Here is a 17,421-nt window from a genome sequence, read left to right on the forward strand (position 1 = left end):
TGAGCCACATATTTTACAATTAATAGCCCAAAACATAATGCAAACAGTTCTTTACTGTACATTAAAAATATACATAAGTTAAACATGTTTTTACATCACATCTCAATTAACTGATGTGTATCGTGCTACGCACAATTGGATACAGTTGCTCTATAAATCACGCAAGGCAGCAATTAACAGCAATATGGGTAAAATACCTTATATCGTTGGCTTCTGAAATAGTGATCGCCAGCAAGGATGCATATTGACTGGAGAGTCTTTCCGAGACCCATATCATCACACAAAATTCCATGCAACTTGTATTTGTTTAAGAATGCCAACCAGTTGACTCCAGACTAAAAGAACAAAAAATTATAAATATAAAGTGTTAGTGAAATACTGAATATCTGGAGAAAAAGCGTAATTATGAAGTTGCCACTTAACAGCAGAGTTAATATGAGTTTACAAAAAAAATACCACAGTTTGTCTTGCACTGGTTTTTTATAAACACACTGGGTAAAAATGTCAGCATATTTTAAAAAGTGATTTCAAACAATCATAGCTTCCATATGATTTACTAACAAGGAAGATTACTGCAGAGGTAAGGTGCACATAAAATAGCTTTGGAAAAACACATTACAGTCAAAAGATATGTTGCAGAGAACACTAAAACCAAACATCGAGTAAAAGTTAAGGAAATATGGGTAGGTTGTGGTTTGTATGTGTGTGATGGATTTGCACAAGTTGACACAGATTAGATTGTACATAAACCATGTTGCAAATTATTTGAAATTTGAAACAATGAAGTTATGCACTGTGATAAGATATAAAATATTTAACAGGTTTACACAAATATGAATAATGCACAGACGATGCTTATACAATATAGTCTTTGATGTTGTAATCACTTATTGTTTGGCAATGGTCTTGTAAGTTGAAAAGTGACTATACGATAAATACTCTACAAAATCTACAGTTAATGTTCTCATTGGCTAAATCTGTAAATGAACGATAATTCAATATTTTCCAAAGAGGAAACAAACCATATTTTGGATGAAACAAACATTCTACATCAGTAATACTGCTTATTAATGTCACACCATAAAGTGATTAGGCACATAAAAAGTAGTGATGATTGTTAGGCTTTTTTCTTCAAACAAAAAATAATGCATATAAGAGGATGGTCCCATAAGTACCTCACCCATAAAAAACACAAAAATTTTGTAAAAAAAATGTATTTATTTTTCAACATAATCTCCTTTTGGCTCTATACACTTTTCCCAGCAATGCTCAATAAGTTCGATATCCTTTTTATAATGAGAACAGTCTAACTCTTCAAAATAGCCATTAATTGCCAACATCACATCTTCATTTGTTGAAAATCTTTGACCACCGAGCCATTTTTTCAAGTTTGTAAACATAAAATAATCTGAGGGGGCTAAATCTGGCGAACAGGGTGCATGAGGTAGCAATTCAAACTTCAGTTCATTAATTTTGGCCATTGCAATAATGAACTTGTGAGCTGCTGCATTGTCCTGAAGAAACAACAGTTCTGGGCCAAATGCGGCTGTTTTTACTTGATTTCTTCTCCTAAATGTTTCAATTAGTTCGTATAATACTCAGTTGATAGTTTTTCCTTTTTCAAGGTAGTTAATGAAAATTATCCCCCGCGCATCCCAAAAAACCGACGGTATGACCTTGCCTGGAGATGAAAAAGTCTTCGCCTTCTTTGGAGTTGGTTCTCCAATTTGTGTCCATTGTTTTGATTGTTCTTTTGTCTCTGGAGTGAAGAGGTGGACCCATGTTTCATCCATGGTTATGAAACGACACAAAAAATCAGCTTTGTTGCTGTGAAACTTCGCTAAACACTCAACTGAAACATCTTCACGACGCTGTTTTTGCTCTTCTCCAATTCCCATCCCATTTCATCTTCATGGCCACAGACTATCTTCACACTACTCAACACTATTCTGCTTCATTCTCGTTCACTTGTACCTTCCTTTCCTTATCCTCTTCTTTTAATTTGGAGTCTACATCTGCCACCTTTACTATTTCCTCTGTGTCTCTCTTAGTAGCTTCCTAATCTGTCATTTTGCTTAAATGTCATCCACCTCTCCAGCTCACATGAACATGTTCCACACCACCATGAATTTTCCTAAACCTGTCTTCCAGTGTTACTCCCCCTACCACAGTTCATTTTCATGAGTTACCACAGCCAAGACCACTACTTACACAAGCCAGCAATTGCATCAGGGTACAGTGGCTCTGTGAGTGAGTGAGTGAGTGTGTGTGTGTGTGTGTGTGTGTGTGTGTGTGTGTGTGTGTGTTTTGAACAGTGGATAAGATTTCTTTGTTTCCTGAGGAATATTCGTCTCATTTCAGATGTCAGTTAGTTTAATGTTCCATGGATTATTTGCACAATAAATCACAATGGTGCGGAATGAGTTATTTTACATTCACATTGCAAATTAATTTTTAAATATGGGTACATGCTGAACACTTATAAGCTTTATTTTTGCTTATTATCATTAAATTTCACTTTTTTTCACAGTACAGTACACCTTCCTGTTTTTCTGCTTGATTTGTGTTCAGTTTTTGACAGGTTGTCCAATGGTCCCTATTACCACTAAATCTGACGGGGTGTGATGGGGAGTTTCCCTCGTAATAGTGCCACAACTGTTGAATGCCAAACTTGTGCAATTATGCACACAGCACAGTATGGTTGGCTCAATGTGCAATTCACACCATAGCCACCATATTGTGATTCATCCATCACTTGTAGCCAAACCCACTTACAATGCTTACCCCACCATCTAGTGGCAAAATTTTCATTGAAGTTTTTATATTTCCATAACATTTCCCACTTATTCACTAATATTCCATTCTAATTTTACACAATTCTCAGCATTGGTTATTTTTTTAAAGTGTTTTGAAACTGGAACTTTAAGTATAATCCCCCTGTACATAGAGGTTCAGTGAACTTACACACTTGACACAAATTTACTACCTGCTGGTATGAACGCAAGTCTGCTTTTATGGGCACTGGTATCTTGTAATCCTGTATGGACTTTGGATTAAATAACTGCTCAAGGAAAATGCGTTCTCTCTCCTTCTGCTCTGCCAACTTAGGTGTGAGACTGGGAGGATCTGGAATGCCTCCATCAAGTGGCATCAGTTGTATCAGTGTTGCAAAGCAATGTGTTGCCATGAGACGAACAGGCTGATTGGGATCACTCATTCGCCCTGTAAGAAATCATAAATGTGCATATTAAGGCAAGTACTTTCATTGTAACTTATATATCATGAACATAAATTTAGAATACTAAGCAAACAATGCAAACTTTCAACAGCTGGCATTTTGGGTCCTTGGTAAATTTTGTCTTGTAAGTATTTGGTATGATTCATGGCACATTTCTGTGCCTAATGTTTCATCTCTTAATGATGGAGGCATCATCAGAGGCTATAAAGATTCAAACAGCAGTTTCAAACTCTAACAAACTCAGCAAGCTGAACTGTTTATGTGTATTCTCAATGGTTGGATCACAACCTTATCAGAATGATGAAAGTTTCGGGTGCAAAAGCTACAGAAAGCTCAATCACTTAAACAGACCTTCACAAAAATTCTAATCACCATCCCAAGTAGAAAAGAAAAATGATCAGAATGTAGGTGGATTGTGCTAAAAGAAACTATTTACAATAGTACCTGGAGAAAGAGCTTCATCGTGTAGGAACTATATTTGTAGAAACGGTTATAGATTACATCAACAGACTGCTAAGAACACAGTGTTTAAACACACTGCAAAGGACAAATGCCTACTGCTTGTCATTGGAGCAGTATATAAAATCCACTGTATATGAAGTAAGGCCAAGAGTGTCTGGGAGATACAAAAAGAAGCATTAACACTAGGATTAAGGAACACAAGAGCAACTGTCATTTGTGTAAAGATGGATTCCCGGCAGCAGCAGATAATACAATGGGACCAGAGAACCACTAAAATTCGTTTTGGTGGTTTTATCAAGGCAAACCATTGAGCGTACAGAGAGGTCACTGAAATTAAAAAGCACAAACAGCTTCAACAGAAAAGAAGAACAGTTGAAATCAAACAAATTGTCAGTCTTAGTGACAAATAAGGTAAACAGTGCCCATTCTTCCCCACTAAGAGCTCTATAAGACATCTATGCGACTTTTTGATCTAAGGCAGTCTTCAGATGTTGTCACAACCTGACTGGCAAACAGTTAGGCTTACTGGGCTCAAGTTTGAATATGCTAGTTGGGTCTACAGCCTCTGATGATGAATCCAGGATTACTAGAAGGAATGTTAAGACACAGACATATGCTTTGGACCATGGCGTAATGCCCTTAAATTAAAATTCACCTAGGACACAGAATATTAACTTAGAAATATTCATAGGACAGAAGACAACACAAGTCTCATTACTATAGCCTTTTCAAGATATTATTTTTCTCCCTATTCCCATTTCCCAACAAGAAAAACTGATTACAGAGTTAAACATGTTTGTTGTAGGGTAGACCTGTTCATCGATCTGCTCTTGCAAGCTGGCTTGCACTCATGCCATCCCAGTGAGCAACTAGCTGGCTCACGGCAAATAAGGACGGGAGAACAGGTGCGGAAGGGAGGGGAGGGGAGTGGGGGGAGGCAAGGGAAGGTGAAGGAGGAACCAGAACAAGGTAGTTCTACACGAAAAACTGTTGCCAATGACTGTTTTCAATGGTCGTCAATGTAAGTACTAAAGAAGTGTACTGCTTTACAGTGGCTGATTTATTTATGCCTTATGTGGGAAGTTTATTTTCTTATACTGTTCCATTAATGGGAAATGACAATGACATGGAACTTACATGTCTTCCAACTGATGAAGTGAAGAACATAGGGCAGGTACGAGACATGAGACTTATTACAAGAGATTGAGCCTTATGGTGAATGTCAGTTTTGGAAACATAAAACCACTTAATGTCAATGAATACTTCTTATTTTGATTTTACTAAAGCGACAATACCTGGTAGCACTTTCTGTGCACTGCAGATTTGAAGACAAGCTTTAAGGTGGAGTCTGTCAGTGAGCTTCTCCGTGTAGGTTTTGTTCTCTTCATTGCAGATAAGAATGTTCCCACAAGTATCTACACTATGTGATCAAAAGTATCTGGACACCCCCAAAACATATGTTTTTCATATGAGGTGCATTATGCTGCCACCTACTGCCAGGTACTCCATATCAGCGACCTCAGTAGTCATTAGACATTGTGAGAGAGCTGACTGGGGCACTACGCGGAACTCACAGAATTCGAATGTGGTCGTCAGGTGATTGGGTGTCACTTGTGTCATCCATCTGTATGCAAGATTTCCACACTCCTAAACATCACTAGGTCCACTGTTCCCGATGTGATAGTGAAGTGGAAACATGAAGGGACACTTACAGCACAAAAGCATACAGGACGACCTCATCTGTTTACTGACAGAGACCACCGACAGTTGGAGAGGGTCATAATGTGTAATAGGCAGACATCTATCCAGACCATCACACAGGAATTCCAAGCTGCATCAGGATCCAGACCCACTGCAAGTACTGTGATAGTTAGGCAGGAGGTAAGAAAACTTGGATTTCACGGTTGAGCAGCGTAATGAGCATAAACACTGGACGATTGAATAGTGGAAAAACATTGCGTGGAGTGACGAATCACGGTACACAATGTGGCAATCCAATGTCAGGGTGTGCATATGACAAATGTCTGGTAAACTTAATCTGGGAAACCGTGTAGTGCCAACAGTAAAATTCTGAGGCGGGGGTGTTATGTTGTGGTCGTGCTTTTGTGGAGGGGGCTTACACCCCTTATTGTTTTGTGTGGCTCTATCACAGCAGATGCCTTCATTGATGTTTTAAGCATCTTCTTGCTTTCCACGGTTGAAGAGCAATTCGGGGATGGCGATTGGATCTTTCAACACCATCGAGCACCTGTTCATAATGCACAGCCTGTGCTTCAAATGTCTGATTACTTTACAAATGAGTTAATGTGTTAAATATTTTACATTAAGCACATAAGCAAGAAAAAGAATAGAAAAACTTTGAAATTATGCTTCAAGTTTGTTGGAAATTGCTCAGTGCTCTATTATGAAACACTGGATGAATACAGTCTGAGTAATACATTTTCCATTTTAAGCAAAAGCAAGTTTTTCATGAATCTCTATGACGAAATCTCTCCTGAACTATAAGTCACACAGTGATATAATTTTGCAGATACATTCAGTGGTGTATGTGAATCCTGTTTGAGACCTGTGCTGTGAGTAGTCAGTAGTAATTTAGAAAAAGTCATGTTTGATGCTGAAATTTTACTGCATGAACAGTGAATATAAAGCAAGTGATATACATTTTTTTTCTTTTCATTGTGTGTGTGTGTGTGTGTGTGTGTGTGTGTGTGTGCGCACATTAACATGTGTGTGTGTGTGTGTGTGTGTGTGTGTGTGTGTGTGTGTGTGTGTGCACGTTCACATGCATGTGGGGAGAGGATGGGAGGGGGGGGGGGGGGGGTGCGAGGTGCAATTAGAAAGTTTTGTGAAGGTCTGGCATTCTGTAATGCACAGCCTGTGGTGGAGTGGTTACATGACAATAACATCCCTGTAATGGACTGGCCTGCACAGAGTCCTGACCGGAATGCTATAGAACACCTTTGGGATGTTTTGGAACACCAACTTTGTGCCAGGCCTCACTGACTGACATCGATACCTCTCCTCAGTGCAACACTCCATGAAGAATGGGCTGCCATTCCCCAAGAAACCTTCCAGCACCTGATTGAATGTATGCCTGCGAGGGTGGAAGCTGTCATCAAGGCTAAGGGTGGGCCAACACCATATTGAATTCCAGCATTACCAATGGCGGCACCAGGAACTTGTAAGTCATTTTCAGCCAGGTGTCCAGAAACTTTTGACCACATAGTGTATGTCCAAACGTCAACATAATCATTGCTGCAAATTTGTAAAGTCCTGGAAATTTATGTGAGGACAATTTTTATACAAGTCTGGTGGTAGATGATGAAGCTTGCACAGGATAGAATAGCATGGAGAGCTGCATCAAACCAGTCTCAGGACTGAAGACAACAACAACAACAACAAAAACAACAACATGAGATTTGCGTTATTATGAAACTTATCACGCAACTGCCTGTCACACTGTACGTGTATAACTTCTAACTATGCCTAGAAATCCTGCACTGATGTGCATCAAGGTCATCATGATGCTTTTCATTGATTTAAAATGAGCCACTCTCCATTTTAAGCACTTCAAGGTAAGTATGTGCACCTGTGTCTCAGGCTACAATGACCCTAACACTTCGTCATTCCCTTGAAGACAGTGCAGTTTGTATTTCCCTGTGCTACATAATGACAGCTGGACACCCCGCTTTACTGTGAGTGCTCACTTCAAATGCGGCGAACAACCCCAAGCACTTGTGCTCACTTAGCAGCCTTCTCAACAGACCTATTGTAGAGTATCCTTGCGTATAAATCCATGTTTCAACTTTTTCTTTGTTCATTGTGTTCCAAGCAGAGTGTTACAGAAGTAACCACACTAAAAATTAACTGCTTTAAATTACTAACAAAAAATGAAAAAAAATTAAACACTATGTACCAGCAGATTAGTGAATCATGGTAAATTGTGGTAGTGAGAGTGGGTGCACGCGCCCACACACACACACACACACACACACACACACACACACACACAAATGAAATTTCTATTGTTAATTAATGTGATATTAACTAAGAAGCAGAGAAAAGGTTGGAAAGTAAAAAGGAAGTCATTTCCTGAAGTCAAGTCTGATTTTTAATCATAACTCAATATTCTTCAACGGAATTTTTCAAATAAAAAAATTTGTTATACTGGGCAATGAAATTAAATAAACCAAATCAAAATCAATACATCTTTTCAACTTTAGGAGTTCATTCTAGTACTTCAATTTTAAAATTACAACTTCAGACATTTTAAAGTAATATGCAATGTCACATATAAATAAATATTACTAACAAAAATAAATAAATATTACTAACAAATACCCCACAATTTCAATTTATGTTATTGACAAAAGATATGCTTCTATGTCACTAAAAAATTTACCACTCATAACTTCTAAACATAGCAAAGCCATCCAGATCTAGGTTTTCAGTAATTTTCCCAAACTGCTTAATACAAGCGTTGAGTGGTTCTTTTGAAAAGGGAATGGCCAATTTCTCTTCCCATCCTTCCTCAATCTGAGCCTGTGCTCTGCCTCTAATGACGTACTTGTTGACAGGACATCAAACATTAATCTTCCTTCCTTACTCCATTTCAGCCAGTTAAGTTAGTATTTCTAGACAACTACCTCAAATTGTCAAGAGCTTGCAACTCTGTAAATATTCTCATTGCCCTTCCCTTATGCCCATAACTACACTGTCTCTGGCTACAGTGGCTGAACACAGTGGCAAGAGACAGCGGTCATGTGTGTGTGAGTTGTGCTTGTGTGCCTGTGTGTGTGTGTGGGGAGGGGGGGGGGGGGGTGTTTACATCAGGAGGAGGTCTTTTGGCCGAAAGTTAAAATGTATGGGCATCTTTTTGTTGTGCCTGTCTGTGACTCAATGACTCCCCTATGTGGTGAGTAGCAGTGACTCAATGTCTCCTCTGTGGTGAGTAGCAATCTGTCTTTTTCATAATACTGACCTGATGTATTTATGTTAAAATAGCCTTTCAACAATTTATGGAACATTTTAAGAACAATCAATTTGATTCTGTATGTTGATCTGTCACTGTGCAAGAAATACAGGTCTGCTACTTCATCGGATATTTGCAAAAGCAAGAAACACAATAAGGGGAAGGTGAGGGCGAAATTAATTTCCAGTGTTGGTAAGTTTATGGCCACGTTTTTCGGGATACAAATGAAATTCTTACTACTGATTACCTTACAAATGGTAAAACAGTAATTGATTATACTGTGCAAGTTTTTTGGACCATCAGGGCAATGTGGATGACCAGAATGGTTCTTTGGCAACAAGAAAACTGGGGGATGTGAATTACAAATGGTTGGAAAATCTACTAAATTCACTACTATTAGCACCCTCTGATTTCCAAGTAGTCACACAACTGTAGAATGTTATGGCTAAAATGTTTTGACTACAACAAAGTGATAATGGTAATCATACATAGGTTTTTGGAGGGAAGAAATTTACTAACTGGAAAACTGTTGGGCTAATTCCACTGGCTTAAAATTGGACCACATGGAAGAATGTACATTTTTAACCAAAAACAACACAACCAGGAACTTTTCACCTTACTCTCTGAAGCAAAGGGGGTAAACCCTTCACATATTAAGCAACACTGCACCTTTATGCAGATAAAATCATTACTTATGTGCTCAAGTAACTGCATTGATAGAGATCCACATGATAGCGGAAGTCTAATCTCACTCTCCATATATTTTCCAAATGTTATTTACTTCAATTATATTTCACATTCTCCATAAATCTTCCACATTAATTTCCCTTACATCACAGCATGTTTTGGGTATCATTCAATTCAATAATGAGAGGGTTTCTTCTCCCCTCCTGACTGACTGAAAGTTTTGCTGTCTCAATAAATAAATTTGACACACTAGAGTTATGGGCAGATTTCAACACAGCAGTTACTGTGACTATGTAAGATAGTGGCTTTCTTCTTTCCTGCAGGGTTCTTCTTCTCTTGCTGTATTCCACACATCTGTCACCATCAACTTCTATCTTCCTACGCTTCCTTGTCATCTTCTATATGTGTTTTTCTCATTGCCTCCTAAGATAGTGATATTCTGTCAAGTATATTTCTTCTTGTTTCACTACTGCACTGCTGCATATTAACAACTTCAACTATGAAGGTGGTACACTAAACAAAATGTTTACTTTAGTAACATTTACATAACTAACATGATCACATTCTAAGACTTACTCGAGTGTCAATATGCAAGCATTTTGTGTACTCAAGTACAACCAAGCAAGTTGCATTCTTGCTGTGACAACCAATATTTTGCTACATTAAAAAATGACAGTAGATGCACATGGCATATTTACAGAGCAATGCGAGATGCAACAGTACTATTTCCACACACAAGGCTTTGCCATTCTCAGCCACTACTGACCTACCTTCCATCACTTCAATGCAGTTTTCATAAGACTATATGAGTGAATCATTGGTCCTGTTAATGATTATTATCTATGATTTTTTCAAAACATCTGTTATTCTCTCTGTTTGTAAAGGACATACAGTCATTTTGCAACATGCACACACCAGAAACACAAGTAAACATTCTTGCAAATACATAAGAGATAATATTATTACATGAAAAATTGAATCACTCACAATGAACTCATTATATTCACTGATATGTAAATACATACCTAGCAATGGAACCACCAGCAGGACTATGTAAGGAACAATATTCTCTTGTAGCCTGTCGACTATACATGCCAAGCACTCCACAGCACCTTGCCGTCTTGTATCTGCAGTCATGGCATCCAACAAAGGCAGGACAGCAGAAACAACATGTGTCATAACAGGAACTGAAGCCAAAGATGCCAGTGCACCCAAGCTGCGGGCAGCCATGTGACGCACTGCACAATATGGATGTGTCAACAGCAGGCATAGTCGTGGCAAGCACTCTAGCACCTAAGAAAATAAGAATGTGCCAATAGCAAATATGGAGGTTAGTTTGGTGAATAAATTCACTCAATGTGAAATTGACCTAACTAAGAGGGGTGTTCAATAAGTAATGCAACACACATTTTTTTCCCCTTGGGCAATTTCAATTGAAAACATGTGTAATTTGTTGTGGGACTTTGAGGAATATTCCCATTTCAGCCCCTATAATTTCATGAAGTTCCGATAGGTGTTGGTGGTGTACAAAGCCTTCAAAATGGCTTCTGTAATGGAGGTGAATTCCAAGCGGAGAGCTGTCACTGAGTTTCTTTCTGTGGAAAACAAGACATCACAGATATTCATAGATGCTTGCAGAATGTTTATGGAGACCTGGCAGTGAACAAAAGCACAGTGAGTCACTGAGCAAGGCATCTGTCATCATCACAACAAGGTTGTGCTAACCTGTCCAATCTCTTGCCCAGCCACGTACAGCTGTGATTCGTATAATGTTGGAATGTGTGGACCCTATTATTTGACATGGTCAATGGATCACAACAAAGACCTTGTTGGACGTCTCTGGTGGTAGTGCTGCCACACACGATCACCAGTACGGGTATTCAAAGGTGTGTGTCCTCACTACCTAATAGAAGACCATAAGCAGCAAGAAAGGACCATCTGCACAGAATTGCTTATGTGATATGAGGCTCATCGTGAAAATTTTTTGTAGAACATCATCACAGGCTGTGAAACATGGGTTCATCACTTCAAACCAGAAACAAAATGGAAACCATGGGCTGTGCGGGATTAGCCGAGCGGTCTAAGACGCTGCAGTCATGGACTGTGTGGCTGGTCCTGGCGGAGGTTCGAGTCCTCCCTCGGGCATGGGTGTGTGTGTGTGTGTCCTTAGGATAATTTAGGTTAAATAGTGTGTAAGCTTAGGGGCTGATGACCTTACCAGTTAAGTCCCATAAGATTTCACACACAATTGAACATTTGGCAACCATGGAGTGGAGGAAGTCGTTCAAAGCCACATCCTGACCTGGTTAAGTAATGGCGACAGTCTCTTGGGACTCTGTAGAGGTTATTCTGTTTGGTACCCTCCGTCATGATGCAGTGATCTACTCAGAAGTGTATTGTGCTACCCTCAGGAAACTGAAGAAATGGCTTCAGCATGTTTGTTGCCACAAATGAACTTCTCCTTCACCGTGAAAAAACAAGGCCTCACGCAAGTCTGCACACCTGAGTGGAGATCACAACAATTCACTGGACTGTTCTTCCTCACACACCCTACAGACTGGATCTCGTACCTTCTGACTTCCATCTGTTTAGCCCAATGAAGGATGCACTCGGTGGGAAGCAGTACATGGATGACGTGGAGGTTATTGATGCAGGAAGACATAGGTTCCAATGTTCTCCCAGTAAAATGGGGTCAAGCCATCATATTGAACTAAGATTATGTTGAAAAATATGGTTTTGTAGCCAAAAGAATGGGGAATAGCATGGTGTATTGGAATCCTGACTAAAACCAACATGGTTTCAAAACAAAGTGTTGCACTACTTACTGAACACCCCTCGTACATAGAAGGTATTAGATTCTACATTAAAATTCTTGTATTCATTAAAGACATCACGTACCCAGTCCTAAAATGATCAATTTAAAATCCTTCAAGAAAGTACAAACAGTCTACTGACAGCTACACATCATGATATTAAGTAAAACAGAAATAAACAAACACCAAGTGCTACAGAAGTAAGAAGTGACTAGTTTACAGATGAATTTTTTGACCGATTGACCTTAATATAAAAACAATTAAGGCAAAATTCTAATTTTTAATTTAAACATTTTCCAAACATTGTTTATGTATTATTTCAAATTAAATCCACTTCAGCTGTGTATAATACAATCACATTGCCACAGAAACACACATAAGAAAGTAATATTACATTTATATTACACCTACATAAGTAGTGAACAATAACTGATATGAGTACGAGTCGACCTTCACCTTTTTGCCAACTACTGGTTAGAGCTACAGCAATGAAAAACATCAACATGAATATTCGTTCTTTCTTTGTGTTTCTATATGATAATTAATGTTTTAACCCATTTGTGCTATTTGCATTCTAAGTTTAAAAAAATTCTTTCAGATTAGCAAGCACAAGGGCACTGTGTTTAGACGTTGACACTTTATTTCAAAGAAGCTAAACTTAAATATTTGTTCAGCTGTTGTAACCTATCTTCTTTAATCTTTGTTCGCCAAACCAACATATCTTTTTCAAGAGGACAATGTTCAATTTCTTTCCATGTGTCTATTCCAGTGACTGCTTTTGAAATACCTTTGCATCCCAACAATTAATATTTATATCTTTACTGTATCCTGTTACAAAAAAATTCTACCTCTGAATGACACAAAATCTGTATTTAACACTTAGTAAACAAACCACTTAATGTTCAAACAAAAGTATACAAAATTCAAGAAAATGTCAAATAATTACACAGCACATTTCAATTCTGTATAGGAACCATTTCTATTACGAACAATGTGAATCCAATATTCAGTTTTTTACTAACTTCTCTCCAGCTCTTTTGTTATTATTAGCACTGTCCAGTTATGAAAACAGACGCTTAATGTAAAGTTGCCATCCACTTCAGCTCTATGCTCATAATATGAAGCAAGGAAGAATAACTCAAATCTACAGACTGACTCTAGAAATGCAGGCACAGGACAAGTACATTCAGCTAGTATGAGGATACTTCGAACACCAAACCAAACATTATAGCACATGAAAGGTAAAATGTAGGATCACCTTACAACAAAATATTCCTAAGTGAATCGTGAATCAACATTCATACCAATTTAAAGAGATAGTAAAGGACTGAGAATGGATTATGTTTCGAAAAGATGTAATGAGATGCAATGAACAACAGTAAAATTAGGGTACTGGAATACAGTAAAATTAAAGTGGGCGATCTGATGAAATTGGATTAGAAATGAGACACTAGTAGAACTGATAGAAGAAATATAGAAGATCCAACAAAGAATGTAAAGTTTTGTCACGAGATCTTTTAGTTGGCACAATAGTATTACAGAGACGTTCAACAAACTCCAGTGGTTCACATTACAAGAGACGTGTTGTGCATCATGGAGGCTTTCACTATTGAAATTTCAAGACAGCGCTTTCTGCGAGGAGTAGGAGCAAATGTTACTTCCATCCACATAAATCTCGCAAGTAGAACAGAAGATATAAAATGCAGGCTGCCAATAGCAAGAAAATGTTTACAAAATGGAAAAACATGTTAACATTGAATATAAACTGAAATGTTTTGAAGTCTTTTCCAAAAGCATTTTTCTTGATAAACAGTTCAGACAAAAAGACAAAAAAATCTTTTGAAATGTGTTGCTACAGAAAACTGCTGAAGATTGTATTGGTGGAGTGAATAACTTGTGAAGAGGTACTGAAATGAATTGGGGGGCGGGGGAAGTACAACTTCACTAAAAGAATCAGTCAGTAAACAGGACACATCCTGAGGCACCAAAGCACTGTCAAATTGGTAATGGAAGGAATTTTGTGTGTGTGTGTGTGTGTGTGTGTGTGTGTGTGTGTGAGTGGGGGGGGGGCAAAGCTTCAAAGTAACAGGTCCAAATGGATGTCGGTTGCAATAATTATGCAGAGATGTTGAGGTTTGCACAAAATGGACTAATGGAGAGAGCTATGTCAAATTAGTATCGGAATTGAAGACACCAACAACTCAATGTAATGCTGCATATTTAAAAGAATATCCCTTACTATGATTACAACAATACTTGTTACACCTAAAATTTGTAAAATGCCTGAAAATTTTTTTTGAAATTGCTTAGTCCATAATGAAACATTAATCGCTCAACACTGAAGTACTGATGTTCAACCAATTAATGTATAATTTCACAAAGTAGGCAATAAATTATAGCTATAAAAAACAGTGCTATAATTAACTTTTTCTCATTTTGCCAACTTATCAGTGAGAAGCAAACACTTATTCACAACAATGAGTTCTAAATAAAATTATGGATATGTCAACTTCAAGCCATGTCAAAATATATTTGCCTATTTTCAGTAAACAAATCTGCTCGTGGATCACATTTACTCTGAAGCTATCAACAGCTAATATAGCTCACCTTTAATATCAGTGTAAAGAAGTAACTTTTTATACCTGTGCAAGGAGGTCTCTGTCAAGTGCTGGACATGTTGTTTCCAACACCAGTAACGTTGATACCAAATCTTCAGCAGCTGCATCAGAATTTAAAACTGCTGCAGTGTCTGTGAACAAATTTATTGATTATAGAAGAAAACAGCCTGAGATTTGAAACAAAAATGGTAGATAGTAACTTTACTAAATTGATCACACTAAAGTTTAGTTCTAATAACATTTTCTGGAAGCCCACATTATACTGTCAAATGAGTTTTTGCCGTAACTTAGCTACCTTCTTATGATTATCCATTCATCATATTTTGTAGATGTCATCATGCAGGAGAGCCTTATAAATACAGAATGTGTCACACTATGTATTAATACAGAGAATCACCTGACACCAACAAAGCAAGTAATTGTAATAACAAATAACTCTCTATGTATAACTTTACTTGCTATAAATGAGAAAGATAAAATGAATAGGAAATCATCAATTTTGAAAAATGTTGCTGCTTCCGCAGTTATGCTGAGTACCATTTACTACCTACAAGAAGTTATTTAATATACAGAATGAACCTGAATTCCACCAACAAAATTTCGGAGGCCCTTCAAGACACATTTTCTGACTATTTTGGTATAATGGACTTCTCATCTCTGGTGGTTCATAAAAGAGTAACTGCATTTGATTTGATTTCATACTCCATTTATCTTTGTATGTGGATTGCACTGAAATATCTGTACAACAGTGGAAATGTTGACAGTCAGGACTGCGCATCTTTTGGAAACAAACTAGCATCATTCACTCACGGTGTTTGCTGCTTACACAAAGAGTTGGTCAATATGCACTTTGCATATGGGTTCACTGAATGCAAATGGACGAGTGACACAGTGATACTATAGTGAGCTGTCCCACAGTGGCAGCAACCAAATCACAGTACATCTGCAGCTGGGTGTTGATGAATACTCTCTGTTTCATGTTGTATGCTTTCATGATTCAATGTTCTAGGCTTTTTCACCGTTATGAAGGTATTTTCACACAAGCGTAGGTAGTGGAGTGACAAACCAAACAAATCAGAACTACATTATTACTCTGCAGTGTATCACTGTAGGTCACCCGTACCTTAAAATGAAACACTCAGGAAATATCCCTGAATAAACTCCAAAACGTTGTCAATGAAATTTGGGCTCATCCTGTATACATGAATGTACTGACATTAGCAGCAGCTTGTTTAAGACCTTCATAACAGAATGCAGAACACAACACAAAGAGCTAAAACCTACATGGAAATTATTTGGGTGTCTTGTAATAACTTGTATGAATCACAACTCTTCGGAAGTTGATTTTTATTTTTACCCACAAATGTCATTAAAAACAAAATTCTGCATAGTAAGAAACTGTTGACAGAGTATCTGAACAGTTGACATCAATCATTCAGCTCTGGGAATCAAATTATGTAGTATGAATGGATAGAATAGAAGAGTATTGAAAAATGTGTTTTAGACATGTACCAGTAAATACCACATTCTTTTAAGACTCAAACTCTATGTATAAAACTGCTTCAAATGTCTGATTACTTTACAAATGAGTTAATGTGTTAAATATTTTACATTAAGCACATAAGCAAGAAAAAGAATAGAAAAACTTTGAAATTATGCTTCAAGTTTGTTGGAAATTGCTCAGTGCTCTATTATGAAACACTGGATGAATACAGTCTGAGTAATACATTTCCCATTTTAAACAAAAGCAAGTTTTTCATGAATCTCTATGACGAAATCTCTCCTGAACTATAAGTCACACAGTGATATAATTTTGCAGATACATTCAGTGGTGTATGTGAATCCTGTTTGAGACCTGTGCAGTGAGTAGTCAGTAGTAATTTAGAAAAAGTCATGTTTTATGCTGAAATTTTACTGCATGAACAGTGAATATATAGCAACTGATATACATTTTTTTTTCCTTTCAATGTGTGTGTGTGTGTGTGTGTGTGTGTGTGTGTGTGTGTGCACATTCACATGCATGTGGGGAGAGGAGGGGGGGGGGGGGGGTGCGAGATGCAATTAGAAAGTTTTGTGAAGGGTTGGCATTCTGTAATACTTGTCTGTGTTAAACTTTTAAGGATTATACCTCTTAATGAGTAGATTACGGCAGCATTTAAAATTTTTAAATTCGGTCAATAATTCTGTAAAACAATGAAATGCAAATTATTGATGCCCCTGGAAGCCATTAGAACAGCAATCTGCAACTGATGCCCGCTTCTGGCATAGTCTCTAAATAAAATAGATGTGCCATGCAATGTTTTGGATAACATGAAATATCTGCTGTGATTCAGTAACCATAGTTGGAAGTTTTTACTAAAACAGAGAGGGCTTCACTACAGATTTAAACAAAGCTAACAAAACCTGAATGAAGATAAAATTGATCACATGTACAACAATTTAAAAAGCATTCATTCAATGAATTCAAGAGTGAAATCTTATCAGATAACCTCACAAAAAACTTAATTTGTGGTCTTATGTAAAGCCAACAAATTGATCAATGTCAACTCTACAGTTGTTCAGTGATTATGGCAGTAGCAAAATAAATAACACAGAGAGGCTTAAATAAAAAATTCAGTCATCCAAAATCAT

At 37.6% G+C, this 17,421-nt stretch overlaps 1 protein-coding gene across 1 annotated transcript in view; it reads right to left on the reverse strand.

The window, feature by feature from the left end:
• LOC124591202 (TATA-binding protein-associated factor 172) overlaps positions 1–17,421 on the reverse strand; it is a 294,467-nt gene that overhangs the window by 110,608 nt on the left and 166,438 nt on the right. The window contains exons 22-25 of the mRNA XM_047131715.1: positions 14,815–14,921; positions 10,385–10,652; positions 2,987–3,222; positions 198–335 (exon numbers count right to left, since the gene is read on the reverse strand). Of these exons, the coding sequence (XP_046987671.1) occupies positions 198–335; positions 2,987–3,222; positions 10,385–10,652; positions 14,815–14,921 (749 nt within the window). The remainder of the gene's footprint in view (positions 1–197; positions 336–2,986; positions 3,223–10,384; positions 10,653–14,814; positions 14,922–17,421) is intronic.

The sequence above is a fragment of the Schistocerca americana genome, chromosome 2 (genome assembly GCF_021461395.2).
Source record: "Schistocerca americana isolate TAMUIC-IGC-003095 chromosome 2, iqSchAmer2.1, whole genome shotgun sequence".
Lineage (NCBI taxonomy): Eukaryota > Metazoa > Arthropoda > Insecta > Orthoptera > Acrididae > Schistocerca > Schistocerca americana.